This window comes from Onychomys torridus, chromosome 1 (assembly GCF_903995425.1).
Source record: "Onychomys torridus chromosome 1, mOncTor1.1, whole genome shotgun sequence".
Lineage (NCBI taxonomy): Eukaryota > Metazoa > Chordata > Mammalia > Rodentia > Cricetidae > Onychomys > Onychomys torridus.
Window position 1 is genome coordinate 161,232,017 of NC_050443.1, and position 27,645 is coordinate 161,259,661.

General features: G+C 51.1%; 1 protein-coding gene across 1 annotated transcript; it reads right to left on the minus strand.

Moving 5' to 3' along the window:
* Positions 1-1,045: 1,045 nt before the first annotated feature.
* On the minus strand, positions 1,046-27,340 carry Pyroxd2 (pyridine nucleotide-disulphide oxidoreductase domain 2). The gene is made up of 16 exons (XM_036193617.1): positions 27,040-27,340; positions 24,247-24,266; positions 22,693-22,786; positions 22,549-22,622; positions 17,701-17,856; positions 15,420-15,573; positions 12,206-12,267; positions 12,029-12,126; positions 10,125-10,266; positions 9,659-9,793; positions 8,360-8,432; positions 7,992-8,148; positions 5,138-5,292; positions 3,855-3,961; positions 1,938-2,058; positions 1,046-1,316 (listed from the first exon to the last, which is right to left on the minus strand). The coding sequence occupies exons 1-16, from the start codon at positions 27,164-27,166 to the stop codon at positions 1,246-1,248; spliced, it is 1,746 nt and encodes a 581-aa protein (XP_036049510.1). The 5' UTR covers positions 27,167-27,340; the 3' UTR covers positions 1,046-1,245.
* Between the last annotated feature and the right edge of the window lie 305 nt (positions 27,341-27,645).

The following is a 27,645-nucleotide window of genomic DNA, read 5'->3' on the forward strand; positions in this document are numbered from 1 at the left end:
CCCACCCCCAGTTCCTTCTCTGTTAGCAGGAATGGCCAGCAGCTGTGCCTGTGAGCCTGGCTCCACGCAGGAGAAAGAATGCCAAAGAGCAGCTGTCTGGCCTTGGGCTGGTGTCAATTAGCAATCAAGGTCAAGGCTGGACTGAATGTCCCATAATTATGGTTCATCCTCACATGGGAATATTAGACAGCTATTAAAAATGTTTTCAAAAGAACTCTTATAAGACTGAATAGTTTTTGATATGAGGTAAATTCAGAGGCAGACAGATGTAAATCACACAAAGAATATTATAATATATCCTGATTGTGTGAAAGCCTAAATGTTGTAAAATGGTAGCCATGATTGTCTGTGCAGGAGTGGTTGGGTGTGAGGTGTGAGATCCAGTTACCTTCTCTCTGTCCTACAGAGGGGGCAGCTTAGGATGGTGGCCTTTAACCTAATATGGAGAGGCTGCGGCACAGTTGTGTTATTAGGGGAACTTTCGTGTGTGCGCGTGTGTGCATGTGTGTGTGTGTGTGTGTGTGCATGCGTGTGTGCACATGTGCGTGCGTGTGTGCATGTGTGCGTGCGTGTGTGTGCGTGTGTGTTCCTCTGATAGTGACAGCCGAACTCACTGCAGAATGACACCTATTCATGCTGAAATATTTCGTGCCGGGCATGGCAGATTTAGTGTCTGGCAAGCAGACGGTGGAGTGCTCTGGTATCAGGCAGGTGGTTTCCACACAGCTCCTGACGAACCCACTTTGCAGTCACCCTCAACTGCTGTGTCCTGACTAGAGGATTTGATGGCTTGAGAGGCAAAGCTTTGCTCAGGTCCATCATGTGGGTGACGCTGTGGGTCACTGGGGCTGTGAGTCTGTTCTCAGTGACAGGAATATGACAGTAGCTGACTGGGCCTTGGCAGGCCAGCCCTCCAATCAGCTGTCAAGAAGGGGACAGGAGGACCAAGCTCTTCTTCCATTCACTAAGTGGACTGTGTCCAGCTCGTATGCCAAGTTCCTCCTGCCTGTAGACACACAGGAAAAACAATACACACAGTCTCTGTACAAAGCATTGTTTTTAATAAGACACACCCAGATGGTCCATGGAGGCCTGCGGCAAGATGAAACTGCTAAATGTAATTCAGAAACAATGGCACCTTGGTAATGCAGTTGTCTCCTGTGGTGTCCTTCCGAGCAGGGCATCTTGCAGGCGGCTCAAAAATGCAGGGAAAGCTTGTCTCCCAGGGTCAGAGCTGGTCCAGCATCACATGCTCTTGAGGTCCCTAAAGACCGTGTGGGCTGCATTCCGTCCAGCCGCTCCCATGACGCCTCCTCCTGGAACCAAAGCTACTTTCAGAAGCCCACCAAAAAGGGCCAGGGCGGGGCTCAGAGCACAGCCAGAGTTGGAACAACTACCACACTGTCTGGGCTCTCTACAGCTTCCATGCAGGGCTGGGGGAGGGCAGGCTGTGGTCACATGGGCCTCCTGCTCCTCAGTCTGCCAGACTACAGGGAGGCACTTCGCAGTTTAAGCAGGTAAAGCTGAAATGTAAGCATCAGGAGGGGCACAGAGGACACAGCTGTTGATGAGAGGGTGTCACCAGGAAATGACAGATGCCGCGATGTCAGTAGGCTTGGAGTGGGTACAGCAAAGAATTTCTAACTGGAAAAACATTACTGATCCTTTCTGGTCTCAAATATGGGCGAGGGATTAAGGAATGTGAGTCTCCCACAACACGTGGAGGAGTTTTCTCCACCCTCCATCAGAAGGTGTCCCTACACCTAGGTGGGAGGAGGTGTGTACCCAGAGCTGAGGGTTGTGGCAGCCTGGCGGAGATCCTGCTGTATGCTTACCCTGCAAAGAGGATGGCTTCCCACATCCTCCTCTGTCTGCAAGCTTACGACCTCCTGTACCCCACAAGCCCTTGCAGCCCACATAGGATGTAGGTCACTCACCAGGGTGGGTCCCACTTCCGCAGAGGTACAGGCCCTGGATAGGGCATCTGTAGCCAGAATGTTGGGGCACTGGACGGGCAAAGTAGAGCTGGTCCAGGGACATGGCACCATGGAATATGTTCTGTGGAGGCAAGGCTATGGTTGTTAGTATAGGCATGCTATGGGGCTTTGCCATCCTGGCTGGCTCTTCCTCTCTCTATTCTCTAACCCAGGTCCTTTTGCTTCTGGATATTTCCCTGGGTTCTTAACTAAGGGTGAGAGAGGAGAGAGACATGTCCCAGGCTTCAGGTGAGAGAGAAGAGGGACATGTCCCGTGCTGCAGGTGAAACTCCCATGTGCTTTATTTGGGCCTCTATAGAATGCAAGGAAATTGAGTGGGAAAGAAAAGGGGGGATTCTGAGGGCTTGCTGTGGACCATGAGTCTGTTGGGAAGGCCGACTTGCTCTGTTGGCACAGGCTCTTGCTGGGACATGGGTCTCTGGGCAGCTACCATTTCTCTCTCGGGCCTTGAATGCCCCCATTCCCACACCTGTTTCATGGATATCACTGTTGGCAGCAGATATGGCACAGTGGGACCTGGTTCTGCTCACTAGCTTGGGCCATACTGGCCTAGAAAGACAGTGGGTGTCCTAAACAAGAAGACCAAAATCTGCTAGATGTCACCATGGGCTGTTCTTGCTGCCCCCTCATCTGGTCCCCATGTGAAACTGCTCCCCTCAAGCCATCCTGCCTTGATGACCACATTGCCATCCTATCTTTAGCCTCTGGTTCAACCTTCATGCCATGCCCACCATCCAGATCAGACTGTCATCAACACTTCTCACCCATCCCTGCCTCGTACTGATTATCCATACATGTAGGGGGGTAGCTGTTCTAGCTATGACCTTGGAGCATCACTCCTGGTGAGGTGGCAGGTAACTGTTACACCTGCCTATGACCTTGAAGTACATGCCCCTGGGGCATGGCTGCTTAGGACCCTGAAGACCTGGGATGCAGGTACAAGGCCTTTGCTTTGCTCCCTTGTGATGGTTCTGGATGCTGGGACTGACCAGGCAGATCTTAGAAGAAGATCAGCATGGGACAGAGCTCGGCTTTCCCGGATCCTACAATAAATACCTGTGCTATAGTGAGTTACCCTCTAATGAATTCCCTTGCTCATTAAATAGACTCCGTGGATGTGAAGTGCCTCTCCTTCCCTGACTTTCTCCCTTCTGTCTGGATAAGTGCTGCCAAAACAAAACCATGGCCAGAGTCATGCATGCAATTTTAGACTTACATTTAAAAAGTAAGAGGCGAACTGGTGACATTTATGTCAATAGCGTATTTTATTCCTCTAATAGATCCCAAATCTAATCATCTTGATACATAGTCAATGTAATAGTACTAACATTATGGCATCACTTGTGTCCATGCTGGGTCTCCCCTATCATATACCACTCAGCTCACTCTGGCCTTTCCAGGCTCAGTAGCTGCTATGGCTGGTGGCTGAGGTGTTGGAGGTGCCTCCTCATGGAACTCTGGACTCCTCATGGGCTCCCTGCCTCCTCATGGAACTCTGGACTCCTCATGGGCTCCCTGCCTCCTCATGGGCTCTCCGGTTCCTTACAGGTTCTGGGCTCCTAGCCAGGTTCTAGCTTCTGGCCTCCCATCTCCATTATCTGGTAAAGTAAACTCACTATACAAGCCTGTTTCCTTAGGGAGGGAGCTCTCCTTAGAAGAGGCTGATGGGATGTTGGGGCAGAAGTACTTCAGGCCTGGTGATCTTCTTGAGTGGCATCTGTGTGTCTGTGTCCTCTCCTGTCCCCACTCAGCCATGGGCTCTACCACTTCCTAACGAAGGCTGGGTAAAGCCCAAGGTGGCCAGCCAGGGAGGCAGGTCGGAAGATGAGTGTCAGGAGGCCCCAGACCTCCACTCACCCCTCCAGGAAGCCCGAAGATTTTCTCTAGATCCGGTGGGGTGAGGATGTCTCTGGCCAGCACAGAACTCTTGAAGCCTGGGGCGTAGGCCTCGATGCAGTCAAACACTGTGGAACCCAGGGAAAGCATTGGGAAGAAGGGTGGACACTAAGATTGTATGACTCCTAAGTTTACTAAAATCTATTAAATTATGTGAGTCAGGGGTTTGTTTTATCCTATGCAAATTTATTACCAGTAAGTATAAAACAAACAAGATGAAAAATGGTCCCTAAGCAAATGCTTTATCAAAGAGTCATGTAGCCAGTCCAGCCTCACACTCTCATTTCTTTCTTTCTTTATTTTATTTATTTATTTTGGTTTTTCGAGACAGGGTTTCTCTGTAGCTTTGCGCCTTTCCTGGACTAGCTCTGTAGCCCAGGCTGGCCTCAAACTCACAGAGATCCACCTGTCTCTGCCTCCTGAGTGCTGGGATTATAGGCGTGCACCACCACCACCCAGCACACTCATTTCTTACCCCGACCTAAGCACGAGACTACTGCTACTTCCTGAATATGTGAAGTATTTTTCTTCTCGTTGCTTTGCCCAAACTGTTTCTTTTGCTGGGCAAAAACATTCTTCGCACTTGGACCAACCCCCACGCATCGTGGAAAGGCCAGTTCAATGTTTCTTCCCTGGAGTGCTCTCCTCGTCTCTGGCTCATGGCTTCCTTCTTTTGGCTCATCAAGTACAGTGTACTATGGTGATCTGCTCCCCCTTTAGTCTCCCCATCTGGACTCTGAGCAACTGGAGGGTAAGAGAGGAGTCCTCTGCTTTATTAAAAAATGTTATGAATTATTGAGAGGTGTGTGTGTGTGTGTGTGTGTGTGTGTGTGTGTGTGTGTGCATGTGCATACGTATGAGTGTGGTCCAGTGTGTGTGTGTGTGTGTGTGTGTGTGTGTGTGTGTGTGTGTGTGTGTGTGTAGGTCAGACGACAACTAACTTTGGGAGTTAGTGTTCTCCGCTGAATGTTAGACTACCAAACTCAGGTTATCAGACTTGTACAACATGTGCCTTTACCTGCTGAGCCCTCTCTCTAGCCTGGGACCCTATCCTTTGGGCGTTCTTAACTTAGTGCCTGGTCACAGCCAACACTCACCATGTTGGTGTAAGGCTGCCTCGGACACATCTCTTCCCTTGGGACGGCACCTGCAGAGTTTAGCCTGGATGAGGCTGTGTGTGGGGTGCCCAGTGGATGCCACGGCCAGCTATCACCCTGCAGAGCATCCTGTGATGCATTCTTTACCTTTGTCTGCATAGGTGTTTTTCTCCTGCTCATCCCAGATCTTGCCTCCAGCCAGGGTGTAGGGTGTATATTGAGTGAAGAGGGAGACCACATGACAGCCAGGTGGAGCCAGGGTGGGGTCCAGCGATGAAGGGATGCAGAGCTCAATCATAGGTCTGTGATGTGGTGGTGGGGTAGAGAGGGTCAGGACTGGGAAGATCTCGGGGCCACTCTGAGGTAACATGAGTCAAAATTAAGGCCCTCAGAGACCACCAACCTGGGCTGATTATCACTGTGAGACCATGGTGGTTAGCATAGACCAGACCACCTCTGTGGTGTTCCTCTAGGCCCACAGCCCCAGATTCCAGGGCTCTAGTCCTTCCTCACTTGGCTCAGAGATGCAGTCCAGTCTGGTCTTCCTTCCCCATAGACCTGTGTTCTAATCCAGGCTCCCCAACTCAAATACTACCAGGGTCCAGTGAGTGAGAACCATGGAGGGGTCAGGCCCAAGTCAGCAGGTGCTCAGGTGTCTGGGGTCCAATCAAGCTTGTTCCTCTCCTGCTGGCCCAGAAACCTTGTCTAGAATAGGCCAAGGCAGAGCATCTAGACCTATTAAACCACCACAGACTGGTGCCCCACGTCCAGCCTACCCCCTTTCCTACCTGAAGCACTAGTCCCTCAGATCTCTAGATACATTTGGCCCTCCATGCCTAGGTGATCTGTGCATTCTCCAACTACAGACTGAAATACTATAAAACATGAAACTGTGCCTCACTGAACATGCTGACCCTCCCCCTGGCATCATCCCATAAACAATATCACATGGCAGCCATCTACCCAGCACCCACAAAGGTATTTTAAGTCATCTAGAGATGACTGCTGAGCTACAAGGGGAGTGTGAGAAGGTTAAATGCAGGCGCTGCCATTTTACAGAGGGGACCTGAATGTCAGTTTTTGGTAGCCATGGGCTCGGGGATGCTGGGACCGTTCTCCAGAACCATCCCCAGACTGCATGAGCATCTTTCAAGGCCATGTGAAATGCCCTTTCTCAGGCTTCCAGCCCTCAGCTGCACCTCTCACCTTAGATACCTGCCAGCCTATCCAGTCACTGTCCAAACCCACTGCCTAAATCCTCTCAACCCTCCCAGAAGCCCCTTCCTTTCTCATACTTTTCCAGGTGTTCCTCTCTTACACACCACTTTCTGTCCAATGGCAAACCTCCCCCGCCTTACCCTTAAAACACGCCCAGTACTTGGACACATCCCTTCTGCTGCGTCCACCCAGGTCCCGGTCACTGTCCTGTTACCCTTGCACCCCACATCAGTAACCAATTGCAACAGGACTCCTCTCTTTTGGTCCTCTTTTTTTTCGGGGGGCGGCATCTTTCTAAAGGAACAGTCAGGCGTTCCTTGAGTGAGAGCCAGGGTGGTGGACAATGCCAGGCTGCCGCTGCTGCTCTGCATGCTCCGCTTTGGTCTTGTCTTTATGTCCCTAACCCAGCAGCACATCCCTGCCCTAGAGCACTTGCTCTTTGCACTGGGTGTTCTTCCTCAGCTACTCCACAACCTGTCTTGCTTCCTTCAGTTCACTGCTCAAGTGTCCTTTGAAAACGCAGACCTCCCCCGGCCTGCCTTCTTTTTCTCCTCAGTGCTTATCAGTGCGGGATGTTGGCTGTCTTCTAGCCAGCAGAGGCCAGCACAGAGGCAGAAGATCTTTTCTTCTTGCTCTGTGTCTGAGCTGACAAAGAGTAGGCACCACATGAGCAACCTAGCATCTCTCTTTCATATTATGCTGTGAGTTATTTATTTGTTTGTTTGTTTATTCATTCATTCAATCATTCATTCAATCATTCATTCATTCATTCATTCATTCATTCATTCCAGTACTCTGTAATAAATTTGTATACAATGTTCTGCCTGCATGTGTCCCTGCTGGCCAGAAGAGGCACTAGATCTCATTACAGGTGGTTGTGAGCCACCATGGGGTTGCTGGGAATTGAACTCAGGACCTCTGGAAGAGCAGTTGATACTCTTAACCACTGAGCCATCTCTCCAGCCCCCATGCTGTGAGTTCTTATGCACCAGGCATATCATAAACTTGTGTCTGCTTCACATTGCAGGCCCCACAGCCTGTGCTGGGTGGGAGCCTGGCACTGAGCAGGATCCCTGCACATGTCTGTTTAACAACACAGAGGATGAAGGGTGAACCCCACAGAGCCCTGCCTGCCGTCCCTCTGCTCTAAAGGATGGAGACAGAGCTGGGGGGAGGTGCTCTTAGGAGCTGGGGGAGGGGCTCCTCAGACATGCACTAGGGACAGGGGAGCATGTCTCCTGGTGAGTCAGCCCCTTCTCTTCTCAGAGCTCTCCTTGGGACCGTCCTCCACTAACCTGGGACACTCCCAGCCTGCCCCACTCTTCACCTCCTCGCCTCTGATGTCCAGATTTCTTGTCTGAGATATATTTTGTGTTCTTGGAACATGGAGATGTTGGGAATTTCCAGCTTGGGGGCCTCATTCCAAACCCCGCTCAGAGGTTGGGCTGGGAACTCGACCCCACTTCTCCATTCCTGCCCTGCCCAAAGAAAGCCCACCAAGCCGTGGCTCCTCCCCTGGAGCTGCTCAAAGACTGAGCCTACAGGGTACTTAAGCTCCGGTCCCTAGAGCTTCCATGTGGTTTCTCCTGAGATCACCCCGGGATGCTTGGCCCATTAAATCTAGACTTTGATTCCAGTTTGATTAGGCTTATTGCATCAGTGGAGTTACCACTACCGGGGGGTTTTTCAAAAATACTTATCAGAAGAGACTTAGTGCCAGGTAGAAAAGGCCAGGCCCCTGCCTCGGAACACACAGGGGACACAAAGGCCTGGTCTTGCCTACCTTTTGGAAGGCAGGCCACCCTTGGCATCTTCAAAGGCCTGGTGGAGGATCAAGGTGTCTTCACAGTTCAGGTGAATGGAACACTGATGATGTGGCTGCGGCTGATCCCTGGGAACACTGGGGGCTGCCCAGAAGTTTGGAAGCCTGTCCACAGCCACTGAGGAGACAAGAGGTCAGGTCAGGTCCCCAGCCTTGCAGGGTCCCCCTCTATAGTCACAACCTGCTTGTCTAGCTAATGGACCAGAAGTCTGAAAGTATGACAAGCTGGGGACAGGGGAAGGAGAGGACAGTGTGGCTGGGTTTCCCTGTGTGAGATTCCCACACAGATGGTGTCAAAAGGCAGATGAACCAGGCCAGGCATCTCTTACCATTGATCTTAGTGACAGGAGATTGTGTGTCCAGCTGGGAGATCCTCTTCACAAAGGCCCCAGGGAGCCACTCCTGGAAGAAGAGAGCTGAAAGGCCTGGGGTAGCCAAGGCCCAGAGAAGCTGCCCAGACCAGTCCTTCAACCTCTGAGGAGAGTCTCTTCTTCCTTCAGAACTCAGCTCCAAACTACCTCTTCTGTGAGAACTTCCTGGAGTCCCCCCACTTTAGGCTAAGCACCTCTTTCCTCCTCTGCCCGTGGCCCCCCACTGTCCTGGCTGGGAGTAGCTCTCATCACATCCTGCTTGGGACAGGGATGACATTTCTATGCATCTATTCCTTTCGGCTGCAGCTCTTGCTACTTCAGACTTGCCTTAACATTCTGCACTGAGAGTGGTTGAATTTTGTGAGTGGAAATTTTCAGAGACAGTAGTGCTTTGCCCCCAGGAGCAGGCTGCCTGCTCAGACACATTATCTTATCTTTCGGGGACAGGGAAGGTATGGCCAATTGCAATGTTCCGAAGTCCTGAGCCTTTCCTGGACGCATGCCCCTTTCCATGTCTCTCCACAATATCCCCTACCTCTGCCCCCACTCACACACGACCCTAGACTGGCTGGGAGATTTAGCCAATGTCAACAGATAAGATGGATCCAGATCAAACAATCTGGAGCTTGCATGGCTGAGCTTGCCTGCTGTGACCCTCTGCCAGGCCGGAGACCATGCTGGAGCTCCTGTGCCAGAGGCCACAGGGTTTGTCCTGAACCCACCACAGCCAGCCAGGTCCCAGTCACAGACCTGAGTCCAGTCAAGACCAGCAGAGGCACAGCCACAGCTATGACAGACAAGCCCCAGCAATGAGTCGGTCAAGATCAACCAATTTCTCCTGTCTACGAGCTAAGGTCATATCTGCCCAGAAGTTTTATGACTGTGCTAAAAACAAAACACAACACAACACAACACAACAAAAAAAACTCCCAAACCTCCATTCCCAGAGTTAATACTGCAATAGATCACTGGCAGATGGTAGAATCTGGGACAGTGGGAGGGGAGAAATCCAAATACAGTAGTAGACAAGTCGTAAGAATTGTAAGGCAGACCTGGGCTCTGGCACTAGCTTGGCCTATTGCAGGCCATGTGGATGAGGTCCTCCCACTCATGAGGCTTCTCCGCTGTTTGCAAGCTGCCAACTTCCTCAGAGAAGGGGGAGGCTTTAGATCTCCCACCCTGATGTAATCTGGGCTCCCCAGCCCACGTTCCAAGCCTGTGTGGCAGGTAATTTACCTCTACTCTGGCCCACCTCACCTGTGGTGTCAGCTCCAGGAAGGTGACCTGTGGTGATGCACAGGATAAGACGATTCTGCTCCTCACCTCCTGGCCATCTTGCAGTATGACTCCTTGAACATGGCCTTCACTGTTCACCTGTACCTTAGCCACAGTCTGGGGTCCCAGCAAGAGACCCCAAAGCCCCCAGAAGAAAGCCCAGGTTAAGAATAGTGGGTGTGTCTCATAGGCACCTAAACTTCCTCACCCCCAATCCATGCCCCAAACCAGAGACTTCTCAGGAAGCATTGATGCAACCTGTCTGCCATGGAGCATAGTCCATGCATGCTTTCATGACTGGTGGACTGGAAGGGTTTGCTCAGCTGCCACCAGGCCCCAGAAATGCAGAGCCCAGAGTCTGGGCTTCCCTTGTTCATCAGTAACTCTAGGGTCTCTCTAAATCTATTCTATCCTGCCAACAGTCAGGGTTGGAGAATGGGGTCCACACCTTTTCTGTGAAGATACTTGCTCCATGAGTAGTAGCTGAGCTTGCAATGGCATCAGAGAGGGCACCCATGCCACCTTGGACGTAGCCCCAGGCGCCCTGCATTCCCTCCAGGCTGCCCATCACATGATGCAGCAGCACATACCTAAAGGCAGAGCACAGAGCACCAGGGGCTGAGGCGGGATCCCATCTCAGTTTCAGATGCAAATGACCCTTCCTGTCCTGGACCTTCACCTCCTTCCCAAGCCAGCCCTTTCCCTGAGCCTTTGCCAGAGCTCAGTGCCCTGCCATCTCACGCCACACTCTGCCTGTGCATATGTATGACGCAGGACTCCAGCCTCCCTGTGCACAGTCTCTCGAGGCCCCGCCTGTGTCTAACTCCCATAGTCATCTCTTCGTGGGTGCATGTCTGGCATGCACGTTAAACCCAGCACCTTCACCATTCTCTGAGCTGTTTCTTTCCAGTGTCCCCACCCACATGAAGGGCACTTTCAGAGTTCCAACAGAGACCCCAGTGTCACCCTTGACTGTTTCAACTCCTCAGAGTGCTCAGATGCCTCTCCCTTCTCTCCCTCAGACACAGCCAGACCAGGGTCACCAGGCGCTTCTCAGCACTTGCTTGCCTGGAGGCCACCCTCTGTGAAGCTTGGATTCCCTGGTCTCAGACCCAGAAGCTCCTGTCAGCCTCCCTTTCAAAGCCTTTGCTCTACTGCCTGAGAGAAAGGCCAGCCTCTTCAGGTGGTGTGCATGGCTCCTGCCTGGTGTCGGCCTGGTCCTACCACGCTCCCTCACACTGCACACCCCTACTCAGCCGAGTCCCTTTGGTTGCTGGAATGGAGCACTTGTCCATGCCACTCTGTCCCTGCTGTGCCCCCAGCCCGGAACCTCTCCTTCCTCAGCTGTTGCCACCAACCTCCTTCTCTTCCCCTTGTTTCAGACCAAACATCCCCTGTGTCAGGTCTTTTTTTTTTTTTTTTTTTTTTTTACAGCAGGGCAGTTTTCCCTGCTGACCCACTATCAGAATACACTCCACACTTCATGGTCTCTGCTTGCTCCGGGTCTCTCTCCTGTGAGGATTTCTGGTCCCTTGACTACTGTGTCTCCAGCACCCAGCATAGGGAGGTGCTCATCAGTAGTTGCTAAGTGAAGCAATGGATTTCGAAAAGGCATGTTTCACAAGCTGGCCAGTGGCTCTGCTTCCCTAAGACCCAAGTGAAAAGGAAAGGAGGCCCCAGCTCCACACTGGCTGGTTAGTCAAGAGCTTGGCAGAGGGCAGCCAACACTGGCAATGCTCCTTCTCCACGGCCCTGGGGAATTCAGGACTGGCTTGACCTCTGTCGAAAAGCCACTTCCTGGGGAGGTGCTTTCATCCTGGAGAGATAAGCCACACTGACCAGCTCTAGCTGCATCTTAGGAGTTCAAACCACAACCACAGCCCTCACTGTCCCTCTCCGATTGGGCTCTAGACACAGCTGCGCAGACAGATGGGCAGCTGCTGATCCTCGGGAGGAAGCTGTGTGAGTGTGCAGCCAGAGAGACATGGGCTTTGCAGGAATCAGGAGGGAGGGAGGAGGAGGGAGGGAGGAGGAGGAGGGAGGAGGAGGACAGAGATACTGACAGCAGGAAGAGGCTTTTCCTGGAGACGTGTGGAGAAGAGCAGCTAAGAAGGAATTCTGGGGTTCGGACAGCATGTGCTGCAAGTCAGCTTTGGACAGGACACTTCTTTGAACTCCAGTTTTCAGATATAACTCTGGGAGTCCATTCAACATGCATGATATGCCAAGCTTCACAACTGGCACACTAGCTGAGCTCAGAAAATGGTGCTCTGTGAGCGTCTTCATTGGGAAATATGTTCTCCTCAAGCAGTCTCCCCACCCCCCACCCCTGTCACCTTGGTCCCTACTCACCCACTCCCCGGAGTGTGGGGACTTGTCATGGCTCCAATCACAGCATCTGTTGCTAGAGTAGCCTTTAGAGGCTCGGACTCAAACCAGTGGTCCAGCACCTGGAGAGCAATGCCACAGAAAGGCTCAAGGGCCTGGGTGGCAGGAGAGGTCCCTGGGCCATCATCTGGCCATACTCACTTTGGAAATGGGTGCTGTGAGGACCTGGTAGTACTGGGGGAGCTGGGCTCCCAGGGTGCGCCCTGAAAGAGAAGTAGAAACATCAAGTGAGACAGGCCTTGAGGAGACTCTGTTCCCATCCCCAGGGAAGAAATAGCAGGAAGAGGCAGAGACTTGGAGACAGCAATACTTTCAAGGGCAGAGTGTGCTTTTCATCCCTTACCAAGGCTGTGGGCCCCTCTTAACCACCTTCAGCTCTGAGCTGTTTCTCTGTAAGATGGGGGACATATTTCATATGCTACTGTAAAGATTGAATGAAACAGGAAAGATTTGTAATTTCATGGGCACCAGTTACATTTTAGCCACAGGACAGGGTTCTGGCCATTGTGGCCCCTCTGCATGCTTTAGCAGTTGGCAAAAGTAATTGCTTAATAAATATTTATCATAATAAATGGTTATTGCATGAAGCTCCTAGGACTGGTAATCTAAAAAAGAGTCTACTTTTGGTATTGACGTCAAAGTCCACTTGCTTCCTCCATTTCCAGATTCTCTGCTGTATAAATGCAGTGACAACCATGTAATGTAGCTGGCTGACGTAATGCAGTGACAATGGCCCAGTGTAGCTGCTGACGTAATGCAGTGACAATGGCCCAGTGTAGCTGCTGACCTAATGCAGTGACAATGGCCCAGTGTAGCCGCTGACCTAATGCAGTGACAATGACCCAGTGTAGCTACTGACCTAATGCAGTGACAATGGCCCAGTGTAGCCGCTGACCTAATGCAGTGACAATGACCCAGTGTAGCTGCTGACCTAATGCAGTGACAATGACCCAGTGTAGCTGCTGACCTAATGCAGTGACAATGACCCAGTGTAGCTGCTGACCTACTCTGTACCGTGACTCTGGGCTTATCCATGTGGCTCACCAGCCAATGGAATAGTTATAACTGTGTCATAAATGGAGACTTGGAGCTGGCCTGGGCAGTCGGGCTTGCCCCTGTGCATCTCTGATGTAAGAAGTACATGCCTAGTGTAGCATGCTGCCTCCACACACAGGATGAGAGACACTGAGAGCAGAGTTGGCACCACTGGTTGCCCAGCCACAGACATGTGCATGAGATCAGACAAAGTGACTGAGCCTGCTGGGATCAGCTGAACCAAAGACCCATGGGAAAGAAATGCCAAAGGAGTTTTGTGGGGTTTCTTTTTCTTGTGACCATAGCTAACTGACTCAGTCTTTTTCTAGGATGTGGGGATTTGTGTTCTCAAAGGGTGGAAGAAAAGAATGGCACACTTCCTGATCAAGCTTCTACTGTAGACCCACGGCAGACCTCCCTAATTGATCACAGGCCTTTTATTATTTTTGGTCTAAATTTAGTATTCCTTCTCATTTGGAGGCCACTCTTCAAATTCTCTTGGCTCTTACATCATGTTCTAGCCGTGGCTGTGGCAGTGAGCTCCATGCTGCGATCCGATCACACACTGGAATTCCTATAGCACCAAGTGAAGGCCTCTGTGAGAGGTACCTTTCCTTTCTCCTCTGGCACCAAGCCAGTTCATCTACAGCTGCATGGCCCAGAGGCCACTGTCTCATGAGGGAACCCCTGACCATTGGGGAACAAGGCCCCTTCCTTCTCTTGGAAATGGTCAAGGACCTACACACCTCTTACAAAGGACTTTCCTCAGAGAGTCTCAGCAGGACCAGTGTCTTATCACCTGTCACCCATAGCCAGTGCCAACATTCACCCTAGTACTGGTGCTGCCTCTAAGTGGTTTGAACACGACATTTCACCCTAGGCCCTGTTTGGGGAAGTAACGGAACCTTTAGGGGTGGAGCCTTGCTGGAAGAAGTATGTCACTGGGGGTGGGGCTTAGGAGTTCCTCTCCTCCCTCTGCTCAGTTTGCACTCACTCTCTGGCTCTTGCATGTGAACAGAAAGTGATCCACCAGCTTCATGATCCGGCCACCTGCTGCCATGCTGTCTTTACCATTATGGACTCAAACCCTCTGAAACCTTAAGCTAAAATAAACGCTTCCTTCCTTAAGTCACTTGGTCATGGTACATCATCACGGCGACACAAAATAGCTAATGCACTCGAGCTAGCTTCTTCCTTCAGTCCCCTCTTTGGGTGTCTTGGGGTCACCCTTCTAAGCATACACAACCCTTTGTATTGTGCCCCATTTTTAGGGTAGGGTTGGCTGAAATTTTGGGGGAAGTGCCTGGCAGCCTCTGTGGTCCATGGCCAAGATCCACCCTACAGAAAAAAAAAAAAAAAAACCTAAGACTAGGCCACAAAATCCCCCCAATTCCTGAACTTGCCCCAAGATGAGACCACAAAATCCCCCCAATTCCTGAACTTGCCCCAAGATGAGGCCACAAAATCCCGCAAATACCTGAGCTTGCCCCAAGGTCAGGCCACAAAATCCCACCAATCCCAGATCATCTTGGGAGGCTGCACTCCCCCCCCAGAAACCCTATATAAAGCCTGCATCCCTCCACTCCCCCCAGATTCCCTATATAAAGCCTGCATCCCCCACTCCCCCCAAAAACCCTATATAAAGCCTGTATCCCCCCACTCCCCCCCAGAATCCCTATATAAAGCCTGCATCCCCCACTCCCCCTCAGAAACCCTATATAAAGCCTGCATCCCCCCACTCCCCCCCTCAGGAACCCTATATAAAGCCTGCATCCCTCACTCCCCCCAGAAACCCTATATAAAGCCTGCATCCCCCCCTCAGGAACCCTATATAAAGCCTGTATCCCCCACTCCCCCCAGAAACCCTATATAAAGACTGCACCCCCCCACTCCCCTCAGAAACCATATATAAAGCCTGCATCCCCCCACTCCCCCCAGAAACCCTATATAAAGCCTGCATCCCCCCACTCCCCCCAGAAACCCTATATAAAGCCCGCATCCCCCCACTCCCCCCAGAAACCCTATATAACGCCCACATCCCCCAACACCCCCGCCCCCAGTTCTCTGCTGCTTCTCATCTGAGCAGAGGCAGCTGCCTTCTTGTGTCTCTCCCAATAAATCTCTTGTGTGAGGTTTGTTGTGCAGTCTGACTCGGTGGTATTCCTCGGCTCCTGACTGCCAGGATCCCTTTCCCCTCAAAGCTGTAATACACACACTGGAGGCTGTCTTGGAGCTTCAAGCTTAGGTCCAGGCATCCAGAAAATGGACTTGTTTACATGAAGGTCACTTTCTACACCCTGATTTCCCGTCCTTGACTTACCTGCCTTCAGCAGCGGCCTCAGGGTGGACAGTGCCTTGAGTCTCTGTAGCAGGGAGCCATGCTGGAAGGCTTCTATGTCCACTGGGTCAGCATCCAGCAGGGGGTCAATGGCTAGCACCAAGCGTTTCATGAACTCCTCGTACCTGGGAAAAGCCTGCAACGGAGCTTCAGGTTAGCTTTCCACAGTCCAGAACCCCACAGGACACCCCATACCAGGCCCTCTGTGCCAAACTTCCATATTGTAACTGATTCTTACTTGAGAACCATTTTTGTTGTATATAATTTTACTATGTTAAAGTTCAAACCACTTCCCCAGACGGCTGTCATACCCCATAGTACAGCCCCGATGGCTCCTCAGGCCACATCCCTAGCTGTGCCTCAGCCTGGCTCTGCCCAGTTCTTTCACTTCCAGGTGCATATGTCATGCATTAGAACAGCCACCAGGGTCAAAGGTCAGTATCAGCCAACACCAGCACTGTGTTGTGACAGCACAAAACTGTCAAGTGTCCGAGGGTATGGGTATAGGCCCTGTGATAAAACCCATTTGGAAGCTCTATGTCCTTTGTTTGTGACTGATGGAAGGCAGATGTCTTCCCAGCATGCTGACCACCCTTTTTTCATCTCTCAGTCTGACTTGCTGCCTTATCCCACATAGCCACAGAAGCCTGTGTTCTCACTTAGCAGCCCCCACAGCAGAGCTGTTCACAGCCCATGGGCCGGGTGGTGGTGGCGCACGCCTTTAATTCCAGTACTCAGGAGGCAGAGGCAGGCGGATCTCTGTGAATTCGAGGCCAGCCTGGGCTACCAAGTGAGTTCCAGGACAGGCACAAAGCTACACAGAGAAACCCTGTCTCAAAAAACCAAAAACCAACAAAACAAAACAAAACAAAAATCATAACTAATAATAAAGTTTTCCCTAGACCAGGCTTACAAAATGACAACTTTCAAGCACAAAACCATAAACTGAGGTCTTTGCGTTCCTTGGGAAATGTCCCAGGCCTCCCGCTGTGTGGTCACTAGCAGGGGGACACAGGCAATGGGACCTGGCCATGCGCTGATGTCCACAGGTGTGTCTGACACCGGCAGGATCTGAGCAAGGGTAGAGACGGGCCCTCAGCCCACGGAATAGGATGTTCCTGAAGACCGGAGGGCAGTTCCGCTGCCAGCCAGGCGCTATGATCTCCATCAGAAACGTCCCCCAAGGTTCAGCTTTTGGGGTTAAGTGACGCTGCCCAGGAGAAGACATGGGACTGATTGGCAGGATGTAGGGCTTACAGGCAAGCTCGGAGGGATACAGGCTGGCTCTGCTTCTGCTCAGCTCTTCGTGCCCTGACAGCCAACAAGAAACAACCAGCACCTCACACTCCTGCCGCCACAGCTGTGAGCTGCTCTCGTCACGATGCCTTCCCACCATCACGAACAAGCAACAAGCCAAATAAATCCTTCCTCCTTTAAGTTGCTTCTAGTCTGTGTTCTGTCACCGTCTCACAGTCACAGCAGCTAACATGGCCAGGCTTAGGACGCTCTGGGTAAAGGGGCGAGTGCTGCATGCCTGCGGCTATCCGGGCTTTGCCCAATGCTAGGTTAGCACACCAGAAAGCAAGTGCATCGATTGCACGAACCTAGATTTTCTTCACAAACATGGCTCCACTGAGACAGGATTTGGTGCCACACGTGCAGTTGGCACCCAGGCTGTTACAAGAACGGCCATTTTGGAACACTTCCTCAATTGCAGAACCCCCCATACCAGGCCCATTGCGTCACTCGCTGACTCATCTGGTCGGAGCCAGCAAACATGTTCCTGCGCTAGATCTGCAGGAAGCAGCTTGCATTCTCCATCTGTGTGTGTTCTGGGAGGCAGATCTGCACACCACCACAGACACTTTGTTGCTTTGGCCATCATGGATTGATGTCAAACTGAAAGAATATTTTCTTGTCCTAAGTTCTTCTTGTGGGCTTTCATGGGCTTTAGCATGGGTAACACGTGGGGTTCTGAGTAAAAGCAGAAGGATAATGCATTCCAGGGATTCCGTTATGACATCAGCATGCAGAGACCACCTGCTCAGCAGCCTCAGATGAACACATGCAGGCTCCAAGAGTCGACTGGTTTGAACCACTGTCCACCACTCCTTCTCAGAATGCCTAAGGTCAAAGGCTAACAGAGACCAAATTGTCCAGAGAAAGCGGCCTGTTCAGCCCCCACAGCCTTGACATCCATTCCCTCTCAAGAGCCTGCTCTGGGTTGCTGAGGAGGATTTAAATCCCTGTTCACCTTCCCTACCTGAGCATCCTTCTGTGAGAACTGAGAGATTTGCTTCTGGTTTTCAGCCACATCTATGCCCAGCAGAAGGGACCTTGGCACCTTGCTCAGTGTGCCCTCTTCCAGCATGGGGGTGAAGGAGTAGGGATTTCGGAGGTGAAGCCTCAGCCCATGCTTCTGCAGAACACACACACATACAAAAACACACACATTTTAGAGATCCGTGTTCCTGCCCTTTCTCCAGCTCCATTTGTGTGGCCAGCTAGGTGTGTTTGTGATTGGTCCCAAGATGTGCACACCCTGTTCCTATCTTTTTAATAGATTTTACAAGTGACCCACTTACCCAGACCCCCACTGACAGACCAATGAAGCCATGATACCCAACACCTCACCATGCACCCCATACTGCAACATGTCAGACCACCCCACCCATACACACTATTCTTACTTCTTTAGAAAGGGCACTCAGATTTACAGTTACCAGTACACTACAACTCAAGAGATCTTATTACCCGCTCCATACACACAACGTAAGTTCAGAGGAGTTAATCTGTCCCATGTCACTTTAGAAGGCAGATCTGTATTTTAAAACCACATATCCAGGACTCCCAGGCCCTGGAGTCCTCATCTATACTGCCTTCCCTCACTTCAGAAGCAAATAAGTAAACTTTAAAAATAAACAGTAAAGCAATGGTTGTGTGGAAATCTGTATGTACAAGGTGGATAAATTAGTCACATAATTTTAAAAATGTGCATGCCAGTCTAATTTACTACAAGGTCACTTTAAGAGGAAGTTCCCTTAATGCATTTAAATCAGGGCTTGATTTACAGATGTTTCACCAGCACGCAGAGCTTCCTAAGAGCACATCTACTTCTCCAAAGGAACCAAGGCAACCACAGCCTGTGCTAATGTCAGTTGGATGGACTGTGGCTGCTTTCTGGAGACTTCTTTGTCCTGCCCCATGGCCTGCCCCCTCACTTTAGACTCTCTGCTCAGATACTGCCTATCAACAAGCCCCAGCCCAGCCCCGAACACACTGTCAGGCTATCTGTCCCCTTAACATGTATTTTGCCCAGAATACTTACCACCACATGGTTAATTACACATACGTTTGTCTCCATCTCTCTGGGCGGAACACAATACTTTGAGGTGTGGGTACTGTCTGTTTTGTTACCGTCATATCCTTCCTATGGTACATTTTCTAAGTGTTCTGGTGACTGAATGTTGCTGACAGGATAGTGCCACAGAGGATAAAAGCAAGAAAGCTAAAGAAGCCCATCCTAGCATTCCAGGAGATGTGCAAACCCCAGAGGTTACCTGGACACCTTTACCCGGGTGTAATGTGGGTAGGGACTGGGCTGGGGCAACTTTATTATTTTTTTTAAAGCATTAAAAGTTGAGACATCTTTATTACAGGTTGGAGCAACTTGGACCTTGGTCCTCTTTTTAAAATTTAATTTTGTGTATACAGGCATTTTGTATATGTGTGTGTGTAACACCTTGTGTGTCAGGTGTCCGTGGAGGTCAGAAGAGGACATCAGGTGTTCTGAAACTGGAGTTACAGATGGTGGTGAGCGGTCATGTGGGTGCTGGGAATTAAAGCCAGGGCCCTCTACAGGAACAGGAAGTGCTCTCCAGCCCCTCCCTCGGTTCCTCTTGACATGAGGAATTGTTTAACTGTGGGGGCTATCCTCAGCCCCTCCCTTTCCCTCACCACTCTTAAATCTCTAAACCTTGTCAACTCTGCCTGAAGTTGTCCACGCCTCTCCAGCCCCATGTCCTCATCACAGACTGCCATCTTGTGGTCCACTGAGCAGCTGCCTCTGGTATCTGTGGGCCCTCCATGCCTCCTCGACCACGGCCAGGGGGCTGATCCTCTATAAACTTGTAAATCCCACACTCTGCTTCCTGACTAAACACCTCTTGTGCCTTTTCCCTGATGCTCCATGAAAAGCAGTCCTAGCATGAGCTGCCCCTGCCCCCTTCCCTTCATCCCCTGTAGTCAGAGTGCTCAGGCCAGCCGCAGGGGCCTGTTCTCTGCTCAAACTTGCCTTGACCTGCCTACTTCCACATCCCCTGGCCAGAGCGCTCTCTGTTCAGATGTCTAGTGACTTCTTGCCTTTGGAACATCAGCTCATGTGTCATCCCTTCAAGGAGTTCCTGGTCACCAGGTGAGGGTGGGACTTCACTTCTTCCTAGCACACTATCTTCCATTTTTCTGTCACTTACCTCTAGTTAAAGTTCGCTTACTGTGCCTGCCCCCAGGCTTGTTCTGGGCCCTGTACAAAGCAGGCACTCTGGGGACATTGAGCAAACCAGTCGATATGCAGCCCAGGGGAGCTGAGTTATTCCAAGTGTAACTAATTGAACATGGATAATTCTTTTTTTCTCCTAAACTGATTCTAGGACTTCTACCTCTGTCATTCCTGATTGTTCAATTACGAGAAGGAAGAGGAAGATAATGCTAAGCCACCACCACGATGTCCAGGAGTTTGCTCAGGGAATGCAGTTAGCCAGAAAGAGCAAAACCCAAAGCAGCCCCTTCCTCTGCTTGCCCCGAGTCTCAGTATACACAGCCATCCCAGGTGCAGAGGGACAGGGAAGGACCAGCTGTGTCTCACAGACTGGAGAATGCTGGCAAAGGCTGCTCTGGGCTCTTGCAGCTAAAGCAGGCTTCTGAGTGAGAACCTTGGCACTCACCCCACCTCCACCCCCGACTCATACCTAGGTCATTCCTACCTAGCTTTGAAGGACTCACCGCAGGCAGATTTCCCCAGTAAAACAGGACTGGAAGGGATGTGGATGGGAGAGACCAGGGATGAGAGGGAAGGCTGAGGCTGCCTCTGGCCCCCAAATCCGCCACAATACAAATTCCCTCTGGCTATAGTATGAGATGGACTGAAGACCCTAAACCTAACCCAGGCTTTGGTTAAATTCTATCCATTTCTGATACTATGTCTCCTCCACTCTCCTTCTCTCTCTCAGATAATAATTTCTTCCCTTGGGCTTCTGTTATCACCCAGTCCACAGACTCTTGTACCTGGTTCTATTAGAGCAAAGAGCTTTACCAACAGTGGCTGGCGTCTCCTTCATTTCCACTTGAGCAGTACTCGAACACTATAGGAGGCTCCCGGGCTCTTTTCTCTAGGGTGGGAGACAGCCCAGCAAGCACCTTGGAGCTAAGTCAACCCCAGGAATGAGATGGTTGAGTTCTAGGGCTGTGGCTGCTCTGAGGAGGAGGGGGCAGAGGCAGGCGTGCCAGGGGACAAAGGTTAGGGACCAGGAGAGAACAGGGGTGGGGAAAGGCTTCAAGGAGCCTTTCCAAACTGAAGAAGCCCTAGGAGACAAACAGCACAGTGGTGGTCAGTAACTCCCTCTATAACAGTCTGACCCAGGTGAGGGGGGGAAATCTCTTTTTAGGCAAGATCACCACACACGTTAAAGAGAAAGCCTTGTGTTACAACTAAGGCCAAGCCAAAGGTAAGGACAGCAAAATGCAATGGAAGTGGGACAAACAACTGTCCCCTTAAGAGGACCGTCACACTCCCAAGTGGTACCCAAAGGTCTTAGACCTTCACTGCGGGCCTGTTGCCAAGATGGGGGAACGCTGCTGGGGGAGGGGTTAAAGATTAAACAGGGAACACATCTCAGGTACTGCAATGGAAAATCTCCAAGCTACCTCTAACCTGTTTTCATGCTCTAGCCTTTCATGGCTATATTAAAAATAATCCCGCACTGGCCTCCCAGCCAGAGGAGGTCCTCAGCTGTCTGTCACTAATGGTGGGGTTAAAGGTGAGTCAAGGCTTTAACCTGGTCACAGAGCTGAAGGGTAACTGGCGATGGTAAATACAATTAGTCCCTCCTGGCCCAACGTCAACAAACGTAGAGGGTAAACTAATGGTCACGCAGGCATTCCTCCCTGGTCACACAAGTCAAAGGCAAACTCAGGGTGATACGTAATTCCTCCCTGTTTTAGGTGCATTCCAAGTTCTGGGCCACCCAGAGTGACTCTTAGCAGACTGTAAGTCTAAGCCAAATGACACTAAGGTTAAATATGCCCCCGTGACGAGGCCTTAAAAGGTGGCGCATCCAAGGCCCACATCATCCTGACAAGAGAGCAACCTTCCACTCCTCCATTAAAAACCCAGGGATAAGGCTTGGGTACCCAACTCTCTCTTTCTCTGGTGTGCTTACACTGTGTCTCACTGGCATAACTTTTTGCTTTGCACATTATTAAAAATATCTGTCTGTCCCTCATCTTCCAGCTCTTTCCCCCGATACCTTGATATCCATGTTGAGGGCACTCTCCCCACTAGCTACAATAAACTGTCTCTGACGTCCTTTCTGTGTCTGTTTTTAAGTCCTTTTATCTTTGAGACCAAGAATGTGCAAAGGGGACTCGCTTGCAGTGACGCTGTTTCCTGCTTATGCTGTCAAGAACGGTGGTGGATATGCCAAAGTTTAACAACAGCATCTTGGGCAGCTCTGCAAACTCAGGCACCCAAAGCTGCATGCAGGGGCTTTATGAAGACCAGGTAAGATTCCAGGAGGCAAAGGGAGCTGGAAGCCCCATCCAAGGCACCAGCCAGGTGCTGCCATGCAGCTCGAAGGTCTGATGCTAACAGACCTCGTTTTACAAGAGGCCTGTTTCTCATTTGAGATTTCCAAGCTTTTAAAACAGAGGGTAGCTAAGACAAAACCAAGCTTTAGTATGTGTGCAGAGATGTGTGGGGTAGACAGAGCCTAGAAGAGAGGAAAGACCTCAGGGAGGGAGCTGACTGGGTTATGGGATATGATGCTTCCCTCCCAGGCTAGGAAGAGGGAATTACTCCAGCCCTTGACCACCAGGCCAAGACGGGCAGCTGTACCTTAAGTTCCAGGTCTGTGTAAATCTGTGGCCTCAGGAGGCTGAGGAGATAGGATGCTCGGGAGAACTTGAATCCTGGAACCAAATCAGAAGAACCAGTCATCCCCATCATCCCTGCCTCTTCTCCCCACTTCTCTGGGCTCACCTGGAATGATCTCCTCAGTGACAGCTGCACCCCCGATCACATGGCGCCTCTCGAAGACCGCAGTGTTCACTCCAAATCTTTGGAGGTATGCTGCCTGGGAGGACAGAGGGCCCTTTCTTGACCCCTTGGCCTTGACCAAGGAACCTCACTGCAGGGCATACACCGTGCCCTTGGTAATAATGTCTAGATGTCCTCTCAGATCTGGTGCACCTACATCTGCCCCTCCACTTTCCAGCTGAAGGTGACTGTCCTTCCTTTACAGGAGGCCTGGTGCCTGGGGGACACATATTGCATTCTATCTACACTGCCCTGGATGTCCCTCTCCTTCCTCTAGGCTGGAACAAGCCCCTCTCTTCCACTCAGGCATATATATCAAAGGCAGTATAGTGAGGCTGAGGACGCCAAGGCAGAATCTTCAGTTCAATTTCTCATTCTCATTTCTGCTGATCACGTGCCCCAGTTCCCTCCCATGTAAAGACAGAGCTAATGATTACAGTTCCAACTTCTGTAGCTTCACAGGGCTGGTGAGGGTTACCTTAGCTGCTCTCTAACGAGTACTACAATATGCTTTCTTGTACGTGCCCTGACACCTGTGGAATGTGCAGTAAAGGGATGCTGTGGCTGTAGCTAAACTTCATTTTGGGGAGATGATTGATAAAAACCTCAGGCTAGTCTAGTCTAGCCCTGCAGTCGTGTGTGTGTGTGTGTGTGTGTGTGTGTGTGTGTGTGTGTGTGTGTGTATCTGTCTGTCTTCGCACCATTGATATCAACTTGGCATTGCAGATGGTGAAGTTTATAAATTACATTTTGCAAAGTTCACTTGGTCACTACTATGCAGGTGTATCTAGCCTGCCATGCTAGGATACTGAGACTCAGTGAGGGTAACAGCTGGCCTCAGGCTCCCAGAGCTGCTGTGGAGGTGTCGGGAATCTAGTCTCCTGATACATCCTATTGAGAACAAGCTGGCGTTGGGGAGCTGGCCTGGCATGGAGGGAAGCCATGTTGTTCCCCTTCCCTGAATGACATCAGCAAACTAGGCTGCTCTGAGACCATGGAAGTGAGACCAAGCTCTGAGCAAGCCCACTGTGGTGTGTGAACACAGAGGGAGGTCTCTGTACTGTCTACCAAATACCACACACTCCCCCTCTTGGCAACACATTTGCTTTGAGATTTCCGGGTTGTCTTTGCTGAGAGCACCTACTGGAGAGCAAGCTCCTATTTTTTTCAGATCCCTTTTCAGTTCTTCCCAGCCCGCTCTTCCTTGGGGAGCACAGACCATCTCCAGCTTGGTGTGAGAGGCCCTCCCAACCCCAGCCTCCAATCTGCAACTCTATTCCAGGGACATTTCATAAGCCTTTCACAGGCCATGGGGACCACATGCCTGTGGACCCGCGATGTCCCCTCTAACTGGCCCTGGGTCAGCACTACAGGCATGGACAAACTGCCTTTTCCTTCTCCCCAGTGCCTTTGTCCTGCTTGCTTTGCAAATCCTCCCCTTCACTGCTGGGAGTCACCTGCTGGGGGCCAGTGAAGTGGGAGCAAAGCAGTACTCACAGCCACCAGCCCGTTGTGTCCTGGTAGAGACAAAAGAGACAAGTGTTACTAAGTACAAGTTCTTCAAATGTTGAGCCCCCATTCCTCTCCCCTGTCCCACATTTGGACGCAGGACCACCTCTCATGGGGGTCAGGAAGCCCATCCTTGGTTCTGTTGACCTTGGCTTGGAAGAAGCTCTGTTTCAAGGTCAAGGGAAAGTCCACAGATACCTGGGCTTCTGTCCCTAGAGGGAGTTGGTGACCGTGTATGGAACCACCATGGTTTACAGGGCTGTGAAGGGAAGGTGGCCATTTGCTGGTATGTGTGGGCAGGGGCTATTCAGCCAGCTGACTGCCATTCAGGGGACGGCTGCTGTCACACATAGCTTGTTTGACCCAAGGGTGGCTCATACCAGGCACAGCTGTGCCCCTAAAGGCTTTATCCACACAGGAATATCTTTGTCAGTCCCTAGTGCTCCAACAAGGAAATAAGAACAGTTTGAAATTAAAAAAGAATGGAGTGACTAACACATAGCTTCAGGGTATGCACCGGTAACAAGGTGGGCTCCATTCTGCAGGTTGGGGTGTGTGCTGGAACCTGATTTCTCACACAGGTTCCCAGTAATTTCTGTGCAAGTGGTATTAGAGCCACACTGGGTGCCCAGGACGCAGGCTGCTCTGCTCCTCTTCCTGTAAGACAGCTCAGCTGTTGGTGGAGAATCATTCACAGGCCGAGAAAAGCTCAGAGGGTATCAGCCAGCTTTGGGGCCTCTGGTCATTTTTCTCCTTGGTGAGAGATGCCACTCTGAGCCTTTCAGATGTCAGTAGGAGGTTGTGATCCCTCAGCACCTACCGGGACCCAGTATGGGCTCAAATAAAACTCTCAATTCTTCACCTGACAAATGTCCACAAGAAGGGGAGCAGCAATGACCCCCATGATGAATTTCTCCATGGCTGAGTTGTTTTTGTTTTAAATTTCCCACATGGAGGCATCCAGAATTTTAGAGGTCACTGAGCCAACTTCTCGTCCATTAATGGAGCCTCCAAAACTGGGTTTTTCAAGCCCCTTTGCTCACAGTTCATGAGAATAAATGTAGCTTACACCAGGACCTGGCATACGACTGACTAACAAATGTTTTCACAGAACCAAAGCTCCCTGCCCTAGTATTAACCCTTCCTGTGATAAGTCTACATGATAATCTATGTGGTTTTATTTTAAGAAGGTTAGAAACATTTCATAAGAAAGTTTAAAATAATGCTTGTTGGACCTGCCATTGGTTGGAACCTGCAGCTGGAAAAGCCAGTCTCTGAATATACATGTAAATTCAAGACAGGCCGCTCCTGTCTTCATCTGGCTTGGCCCTCAGACAGGCATTTAACAACCAGTGGCTGCCTTCATGTGCAAGGCAGAGAGTAAAATGTATGTAACATGTTTTCTTCCTACGAATGTGGAACCCCACGGTGTTGAGGGAGGAGAATTAGTAGTCTCTGAGAAGCCTCAGCCTGTTGCAAGGCCATAACAAGCACTGTAGTTATGTGGCTTTTCTTTAGCGGTACTTCTCAATCTTGGAAAACTAGTAGTCTTCCTGGCCAACTGGTCCCAGTTCAGCTGTGAATGGACACACAGACTTCAAGAGACAGGGGCAAAGATCTAAACATCAGAGTCCTACCTCCATACCCTGGCTGACTCTCTTGTGGCTTCTAGTGGCCTGTCCTGTTCTGCTGCAGGATCTGCTAATCCCCAGGCCTCAGGGGATGCCCACTCAACAGTTGATGCCCTTGAACTGAGCTTGCTGAGCTTGGGCCCTGCTGCCAGTCTTCTCTAGATTCACTCCCTGTGTGGGGTGCTGGGTCGACGTGTTTTCAATCGAAAACCATGGCATTTAAATCAAGAGCACTGTATATTTGATTTTTAAAATTGTGTGAGACACATTTTTATTTTAGTATTAATAATAAACACAAGTCTGTGTGTAATAATCATTCATCAGTGCACACATGGGAGAGGATGGCTCTCAGCATATACTCAAAGGAGCTAAACCAGGCCAGCATTTAAAGCTGTGTGATGCGCCCATGGAAATGTGAACCTGCTATCATCTATATAGGGCCCACCTGCAAATAAATGTCTCCAGACCCCAAGAGTGTGAAATGGAAGGCCCTGGGGTGGAATGCAGCCTGGCCCTAGGCTGTGCCTCACCCCATTACCCAGCACACTTCAGTGCTCTGAGCCCTAGTCAGCAAAATGTTGCAGGGCCACCACAATGTCTGAGGGAAGGGCACCGCCATCTGTGGATGCACAACAGGGTGTCTGTGACATCACCACCCTTCAAAAAAGCACCCTCTTTTCTTTATGAATTAACTCTTTCCTCTTTGGATAAGTGACCTCAGTGGTGAGATGGGTACCAGAACTCAGGGCTCAGAGTGGCAGGATTTCTTATGGCTGCAGTCCAGGTTTTTCTTCCTAAACCCTTAGGTACCATATGCTTTCCGAGGAATCTCACGGAGTCCGCGGAGGGAACTTGTTCATTTCATAGGAGATCGGGGAAGCTCCTGAGTTTACTTAGTCCTCATTGTCATTCGAGACAGAAAGATTTAAATCCAGAAGGCAAGGACCGTTCTAGACCACCCAGCAGGCCCAGGAACCAGAACCAAGGGTTCCTGACTCCCAGACCAGGGGGACTCCATCACAGGCTCTGCTCGCTGGGACTCCTGGCCAGGTAGTCCCCACAGCCTAGGCGGCAACGAGGCTCCCTGGAGGCCCCCCAAAGGTCGCGGCCTTCCCTCTCTGAGCTCTGGCTCTGCCTTCTTTAGCTTTACCTGCTCCTATCACCACGGCATCGTACTCGGGCTTCAGGCGCCCGCCGGCTCCCGACTGAGCTCGTTTCCAAGCAGGACAGGGAGAGGAGCGCAAAGCTCTGCAGAGGCCTCGGCGGCTGGCAGCCATTTCTGCCCCCAGCAATTTTCTTACAGTCAGCTTTCCTGCGGCCCGGGCAGGGGGCGGGGCTGAGTTACAGCCCAGTGTCCGCCTTGGCCTTGGGCCACATTTCCCAGGGCCCGGCCTTCAGCCTCTCTGAGTTTGCGCACCCTAGCCTTGGGAAGGGGGCGAGTAGCCTAAGGATCAGCAGAGTCTGTGCCACCTCCAGTACTCAAGGACCAGAGTGAGAACAATTAACTAGGTTCTCTGGGGCCCAGCGGTGGGATAGAAGACGGTGGGAAGAAGGGGTGGAGCCAAGCAGAGGCCCCGCCTTCCCTGTGCCTCCTTTCACAGTAAGGGCGCAAGCCTGGGTGCGGTGCAGAGATCCTGCCCAGTGGGAGGGGAACAGTCAAGTCAGACTTCACCCCTGCTTGAAGGGTAGAGTCCGACCTTGCAAAGTGTCAGCTGCTCGGTGTGGCGGGAGCCTCCACAGCCACCTTTCAGCAGGA